The sequence below is a fragment of the Microtus ochrogaster genome, unplaced genomic scaffold (genome assembly GCF_000317375.1).
Source record: "Microtus ochrogaster isolate Prairie Vole_2 unplaced genomic scaffold, MicOch1.0 UNK9, whole genome shotgun sequence".
Taxonomy (NCBI): Eukaryota; Metazoa; Chordata; class Mammalia; order Rodentia; family Cricetidae; genus Microtus; species Microtus ochrogaster.
In genome coordinates this window covers 8,093,848-8,102,015 of record NW_004949107.1, presented here as the reverse complement: position 1 = coordinate 8,102,015, position 8,168 = coordinate 8,093,848, and the positions used below count along the sequence as shown (strand labels likewise).

The window sequence follows — 8,168 nt, the reverse complement described above, 5'->3', positions numbered from 1 at the left end:
GCATGCTAGCCATTGAGGGTAAGAGCTGGGTGAGGGTGGGCATGCTAGCCATTGAGGGTGAGAACTGGGTGAGGGTGGGCATGCTAGCCATTGAGAACAAGTGCTGGGTGAGGGTGGACATGCTAGCCGTTGAAGGTGAGAGCTGGGTGAGGGTGGGCATGCTAGCCATTGAGAGTAAGTGCTGGGTTAGAGTGGGCATGCTAGCCATCGAAGGTGAGAGCTGGGTGAGGGCTGTGAGGTGTCAGCTGTGGGTAGAATTTAACAAGTGCTGTACACATCTGGTTTGACTAGGGCGGTTGTATTAGGTACCTACAGAAATTGCACATATGCCTTGGAGACAAAACAATATTTTTTAAAAAACAAGAAGTTAATTTAGATTGCTAATCATTATGTTTGTTCTTAACAGAACTTAACTTCTAAGTTCATAAAAATAAATTTCTGTAAAATTTAAAATGTATGAGCTAATTGATTTTAGCTACTTTTTACTTATGTGCACTTTAAAGTTGTTTCCATGGGAGTTTTAGTAAAGATTTATTGTTCTGATTATTTATCATTAGGGTACTCTTATTCTAGTCTGTTTGCTTTTGTTTTTTGTTTTGTTTTTTTTTATTTTATTTAATTTATTTATTTATTTAAACAGTGTCTCACTCTTTACCTTGGCTTAGCCTACAGCCTGGCCTAGAATTCAGTATGCAGCCCAGGCTGGTTCCCATCTCATGGAAGTCCTCCTGCCTCAGCTTTCCAAGTGCTGGGATTACAGGTGTAAGCCAGCCTCTTATGCTTCTTAACATTTCCCTCCTGCTAAGTAAATATTTGGGCAGTGATTGATGTAATAGAAAATTAACTGCTTGCACCGATTTTGTTAGCTATTGAGATGAGTGGTGTAGAAATCCTGTGCACAGGTCACGGTGTGGGTGAGCCCCAGCTAGCCCAGGGTTAGCATTTACTACACATTTTTAAGTTCTGGAGTGTTTTATAATGCTCTTCTTATATCTTTCAGTTAAAAACGCTTTATAGTTCAAAGATTTTTGCTTAAAAGCTAATCCTTTGGGCTCTGTAAAATAGATCTTTTGTCTAATCAATGCAAATTGATTTTCCTGTTCTATATTGACCTCTTAACCCATTGACTGTCTGTGGTAATTCCGTTTTCACCTGATAAGGTACCTGATCCATAAGTCAATTCTAATTAGTTCGGAAACTAGAAATTCAAGTTTCTAAGTGAAAGCCAAGTGAAGACTTACATTCTTAAAATATTTTAAAATATATTATTCTAAAATAAGGCCTATTTATCAGTGACCTTGTATGTTATAGAAGCTTTACTTTAATTACTTTATATCTGTAATCTCATTTGATAATATCACTGATAACATTTGTATATCTTCATTTAAAAACTCAATTTACTTTGCTTTTAAAAGCTTCACATAGCTGATTTCTTTCAAATGGCTAGCTGTATGAAATACCATCACTATTACATTTTTAAAATTATTTTAGAATTTTTGTGAAATTTGCCACTGAGATAAAATGCCCAAGTACACCAAATGGTATTTTTCCTTTAGATAAACTTTTTCTAGTTATAGTATGGTTCTAAAGGAGATCAGAAAGCTAAATAGTTGAAAAGTAGATGCAGCAGTTACTATATAAGTCGGATATATGTATAATGTATCTGTATATAATATATAACTCATTATACAGTATATTCTTTATAGATTCATTATACATTACACTCAATGCAAAGTAGTCTTAATTTGTTTTTATACCCATCATCTTCTGTATAGAAGATAAATTGTCCCTAAAATACAGCTTTATACAGTATAATTGGCTCTTAGGGCAGAGATGAAATACTGTTTTTATTCCCCAAACCAGTATTATTACTAAATATGCATCTTATAAACCCTTGCACATGGAGAATTTCCCAGTTTCCTTGGCCATCTGTATGTACAGGCTTAGAATCTACCATGTTTTCTGCCTGAGGTTCTTACATAGAGGAACAGCAAAAGCATTTTTTAAAAAACTTTAAATGCAACTATTAGTCTTTTGACTCTCCACCGCATCCTTTCCTCTCTAACACACAAGCATTTTAAATAGCATTTTCCTGTATGTGACTGTACCTCACATCTCTGTGTCGTCTTCCCATTAATGGAAAAGGGAGGGTCTTGAGAAAAGAACAGCCTGTTGATTACAAATAGAGACACTTAGAGATGCCGATCTCAGTAGCCTGAGCATGGACACATGTGTGCTTCAACCACCTTTTCAGATCCCAGAGCAAAACATGAGAGCAGACAGCAATAGTCCTATGTTGTTTTCCTTCATTTACAAATTCACTCCTCCTCCTCCTCCAGCATCTTGTCCTTAGTCATAGTTCTAACCAGAACCTTCCTAAGTGACTCTTGTGTTGAAGGCATGCACCAGCAGGGAGCAGAGAACAGTAACAGCCATGGCACACTGAACACTCACAGTGTGCTTTGAGAGCAAAATGTTCTAATAGTACGAGTAATAATCAATCCATCCATTCTTCTGAGAACCCATAATCACTCTGACCCTGTCCTTCCTCTTTCCTGAGGGGTCACAGCCTGGGGTTGCTGCTCTGCTGAGCTTAACTGTAAGGCCCCCTCAAGCTAACAAACATCTTTCAGATACTTTTTCTAGTTTTTGTAGCTGTTGCTCCCGATTATTTAATGCTCCCTTGGGAAAGACAAATTCATTTCTGCACCCGTTGGGGCGGGCTTTTCAGAGGAGCCATGTTCATTTTCTGCACAAGAAATGGATCTTCTCTAGAATTTGTACATCTTGATTTGTTCTTGGCTTAGAGCTTGAAGTGGGTGCTCTTCTAAAGGGATTTATGCATAGGTTCACTATTTTTGTAGTTATGGTTTATATGATAAGCTTTTTATATTTAAAATCAATATGTAATCCTGTGGAGGAGCTTATCCCCTAAAACCCCATTTGTAAATCTATCTGAGCTTTGTTACACAGCACAGCCACAGTCTTCCGTGGATTGATTAGGCTCCACAGTAGAATCCTATCAATGGCCTGTTCTGATGATGAGGCAGACTCCTTCAGGATTGCTAGTTGACTGGAACTAAAGATAAGACTTGACTGCAGTCCCCCAATGTGCTCCTTACAAAACTAGTATTAATTTTCATCAAAGTGCCAGCCTTATTTATAGTGGCAAGTCTGAAGATTTTTACCAGAACTTTGGGTCTTTCTGTTACAGTGTTTATAGGTATTCCTTTTGCCCTTTCCCCGTAGTAATTATCAACTTCAGCAAATAACTGGAATTGGGGCGTGAATAATTTGCCCTATATGTGAAGAAGTATTTTTTCCCAAATTAACAAGCATCTCGGTTGAGATGGGCATCAACAGCATCTCCTCACTTCAACACCTTGGCTCTAATGCAGCATCAAACTTAATCTGTTTGTTGTGAGAGGCTGTGGCTTCTGTAGCAAGAGCATGCTGGAATCTTGAAATCAGCCAGAGCCCACACAGTAGTTTAATCAAGCTCCAGTAGCACAGCTAGCTAGTCAGCAGTGACTGGTGCTGAAGGTGCACACTCCTTCATTCAGAACTACGTGTGATGCTTAAAAGGGGTTTTAAAACTTAAGCTTCGCATACCGGCTAATCTTGATCAATTTTGAATTTAATGTTTTTAATGGTTAAAATAGCTTACTAATTTTTCAATTGGCATTCCGATATATATATATATATATATACATATATATAAATAAAATGTTAGTATGTAAGTGCATATGTGCATATATAATATAATTCATTCCTACTATAGGAAAGAAAATAAAAAGAATGTAGGTTTGTTAGTATAAAGGCTACTTATTGCCTTTATACCTATGTGCTCCGTATTTGACTATTAAGATATTAAACACAGTAATAACAGTTAATAGCAAAAACTTTGAATTTTCTGCTACAATATTTTAAATGCTGATATCAGTTAAATTCGACTCTAAAAACTGTTAAAAAGTACCTATTTTTCAGTTTTAAATGTGTTTCCAATAATTGGAAATGTTTTTATTGAGTCAGGAAAAACACTGAGATAAAAAAAATTTAATATTTCAGAGATTATTCATTCAACTTTCATCATTCAGATTGTTAAAATTTAATTTTCCAATGTTAATGAAATCCTGGCATTTAAAATAATTAAAGCATTTTTAAGTAGTCAAGTTAATTTAGTAAGAATTATGTATTTGTTATTAAATCATTTTCTTGGTTTAAGTTGAAATTTTTTAACTCACATTTTTGTGTGTGGCTAAAATGTGCTTCCTGGTTGTAAACTTATCAAAATATTTTAAAGCAAAGAGTTATGCATCTTACACCTGCAATCAGAATTTCCTAATCATTAAAACTAATTTAATGAGTAAAATTTAGTCCTAATTTCAGGATCTTTTCCGGATTAATATTTCAAGAACTCCAACTGCATAAAATGAGACCAAAATGGACTATCTTCAGGAGCTGCTGTGGCAGTCTGTTGTTAGCGCCCTTGCTCTAGGGAGTGGGGCAGCTTCAGAACAGAGGAGGGAGAAGCAGTTCCAGCATTCTTGGTCCAGAGGAAAACTGTAGTAGATGTGGCTGCTCTACACTTGGTTCATTGTTACAATGCAGACACAGCTCTCCTTCAGAGTCCTACCCTCTAGAGGAGAGCACAGTCATAATCAGTCATCTTTCTGTTTGAGATGTTTTGTGTGGAGTGTGGTAATTAGCATGGTGTGTTTGAGCTCCTGGAATGAACAGTGATAAAACTGAGTGAACTAGCTTTTCCCAGCTTTGCTAACCTTTATCGCACGATGATGCATCTAATTTTTAATTTGTAAATACAAGATAGCATTCGCTGTGGCACCATTTGCTTTCATAGAGCTGCTGAGCAGTTTGCTGTCTTGAATAAATTTTGCTTTGAAGAGGGGGGAGGGATTTGAACCAGCACATTCTTGGGTGGTTTGTGAAGACTCACATGGTAACCAGCGTAAGCATTGTTAGGTTTATCTGAATAAGCACCAGCCATGTGAGTTCTAACGTGATTGCCCAGGGCAATGGAGAGAGAAGAGAGAGCCCCGAAGGATTGCACTTCTCTGGTTTTTGGAAAGTGTATTTGCTGGGGGAGGGGGCTCTAAGAGTCAGTGGCCAGGGTGCCTCCCCCCTCCCCAAAGCTGGGGTCCTGTTTCCCTCCAGGTCCTCATTTGTTCTGCTATCTCCTCATCATCTACTTCTTCTTTTCATTGTTTACCTTCCTAATGAGGGAGGCGGGGTAGACTGGGGCTTGATTGACAGCTACAAGCCCTTACAGTCTGGCCAGAGAGCAGTTGGCTTTGGTTTCAAAAGTGTTTTAAATGTTAGATTGTGGTCCTGTTTTTATCAAGTGAAACTGCTGCTCATCTGAAGGAAATTATCAAAGCTGAAAGGTTAGGTTATATATATCACTGAGTACTAAACCTGGCATAAAAATGGCCACTCACCCTAGAAAAAGCCCTGCCCAGCGCATTTTCCGACCTTTAACATGGAGTTTCAAAAAGGGATATGTAATTTTTTCCCTTTGCAAAAGTGCTTCGGTTTGAAGCCACCCAGCAAATGTCTCCAAGAGAAAACTGGCTGGGATGCGGTCGGGAGCTGCACTGTAATACTGCAGAGCAAATTTATTTTTTTACTTCAAAGAAAAATGCTAATTAGCCGATTCACTACTTTTAAAGTTATTGTGAAGCATATGGCGCCCAGTGTGAGATACATCCAACTGCTAAAATAGAGCGGGGAGGAAATTAGCGAAGAATGGGCTGTTTGGGGTGAGAGTGGGGGTGGGGAGGAGAGTAGGCTCTCAGGCAGATTCTCCAGCTCTTTCAGAAGGATTTTATCGCCCTTCTCTGCTTCCCCGCCTCCTCGTTTACCCACTCCCCCTGCCCCAAGCCCTGGGCCAACCTCTTCTGGACTCCAGCTCCCCTCCCCCACTCCGCCTGAATTCAGGTGCCTGCCTCCCGCCTGGCCACCGACTCACACCTGGTTTCTAGCAGGCTCCTAACCTGCGGAACCAATCTTCAATAAGTATTTACAAAGTAGGGTTTGGGGCGTGAAACCCTGACCACCTCGGCCAAACTCCCCCAGCAAACACTTACTATTGGCCGAGTTAAAGCGGTTTGCTGAGGTTTTTGGAAACTGGATTAGGCGGGAAGGGGAGGGCAGGTTCCGAGTGCTCTGTGCCCTGGCGGGTGGTAACTGGCCTCCCGCCCCCTGCAGACTGGCAGAAGACCGAGGCCCAGAAGCGACGGGAACAGCTCCTGCTGGAGGAGCTAGTGGCCCTGGTGGACAAACGCGACGCCCTTGTCAGGGACCTGGACGCCCAGGAGAAGCAGTGAGTGGGGCTGTGGGGTGTGGTCTAGGGGAAGCCACCCGCCAAGGGAACAAGAAGTTTATAGAAAGTTCGTTTCGGGGATCTGAGTGGACAGGTGCCTTTGTGCCCCCATTGCCGCCGGGAATCCGGATAGCTTGCGTGTAGAGCGGGCTGCGCTCCCCTTCAGGAGGAAATATAATTCTGTCTTTCCTGTTTGTCTAACATCCAGGGCGGAAGAAGAAGATGAGCATTTGGAGCGAACTCTGGAACAAAACAAAGGCAAGATGGCCAAAAAGGAGGAGAAGTGTGCTCTTCAGTAGCCTGCAGACCAGGGCTCTCTCAGCAGCTCAGCCTTAGGTCTCCAGGCCAGGGACAGACTGGTCGACTTAAAACTTTTTAACATTTTGTTTGACTGGATTGTACTTCCGGACCACCACCCCTTTTCCTCCTCTCCAGATAATATACAAAACTCCAGATAGCGTTAAGGATTCTTTGTGAGTTAATCATGAAATCATTTTTGCAACCATGCGAAGTAGATTTGCACAGACACCTTGCGAATGACCAGTGATGGAGATGCTTGAGAAACTGTCCAAAAGGGGGGGGGGCTTCCCTCATCACTTCCCTTCTGTCTGAGCTGGGAGGAACATTTGAAACACGTTTGTTGTAGTATTGTTGGTAATAGCATAATGGCAGTGGGTGGGGGGCAAAGGGGAATAAGAAAATGTCATGAATGATTTTTTTTTTCCAGTCCTGCCGTATGTTAACGGAATCCCATCGTTAGGTCGTATTCTGTATATTGACGAAACTGTGTTCCATTTGCCAGTGCGGTTTTCTGCAGCCGTTTGGATTTCACATAAAGATAATAAAGTTCCTCTCTGCTCTCCTCAGAGGATGGCCCTTTAAGGTAGCCTGAGATAAACCCTGGGCTTTGAAAGGTGAACTGTGAGAATGGCCCCAATAGCAGTGAGCAGTTTACAAAGACAGTTGTATCATCTTGAAGATGCGCCATCTTTTTCTCTGAATAATTATTTATTACATCTTGCTTGGTTCCTACTTTCCGTTGGGGCTCAACATTGGCTCAAGAATGCTGTTAATATTTATTTCTGTATTGATGAAAGTCTGTCTTGGCACTACAAGTAAATCTCCAATTAAATCTCTAGCATAGCACTGTGTTTTGTGAAAATGGTTATGTTTATTTATTACAATACTGAGTCATAAATTTTCAATAAAAGCAGAAACTTTCTTACCTTAAACCCTGCTATGTGTTTTCCTTGCCTTGAAAACTTAACTGAAGTTTGTGTGTCAGTAAGATTCTCCACGTGGAATCCGGCACAGTACAGTGGACTGTGTTTGGAACTGACAGGGGTCCACAGGAACTCCGCTCACATAGAATGCAAATTGCAAAGTCATTAGACACATTCTCAGAGGGTGTAAACTAGCCTGTCCTTTGGAAAGGGTCCTCTCTCTGCCAGAGCCCAGGAGACTTGTGTCCTTCCACAGCACTGGGGAAACACAGCGCATCATGATGGATTTTCCAGTGTTACTTTTAATTGCTTTGGAGTCCTGTGTCGAACTGTGTCCCACCGTAACCAGCAAGTCTGTAGGTACTGAAACGAAAGGGAGGGGACTGTAGTTGGGGGAGGGGTTGTGCAGATACACACGTCTTGGAGATGGAAGAGAAAGAAATATAACTATGTCTGTGAGCTGGGTAAAAATGGACTCTACCCTGGGTGTCCGAACAAAGAAAGCCCATCCGTCAACAAGTCCTGAAACTTACGGGAAACACTGGCATTTACTTTAGGCGCTCTCTCTCTCTCTCTCTCTCTCTCTCTCTCTCTCTCTCTCT

The 8,168-nt window shown here is 41.0% G+C and overlaps 1 protein-coding gene across 8 annotated transcripts in view; it reads left to right on the top strand.

Annotated features, from left to right (window-relative positions):
* Positions 1-7,575, top strand: part of Ehbp1 (EH domain binding protein 1) — a 282,868-nt gene extending 275,293 nt beyond the window's left edge. For all 8 annotated transcript variants that reach the window (XM_026788929.1, XM_026788928.1, XM_026788926.1 and 5 more), the window contains 2 exons: positions 6,229-6,343; positions 6,552-7,575. In XM_026788929.1, the coding sequence (XP_026644730.1) occupies positions 6,229-6,343; positions 6,552-6,642 (206 nt within the window). In that variant the 3' untranslated portion in view covers positions 6,643-7,575. The remainder of the gene's footprint in view (positions 1-6,228; positions 6,344-6,551) is intronic.
* The last annotated feature ends 593 nt before the right edge of the window (positions 7,576-8,168 follow it).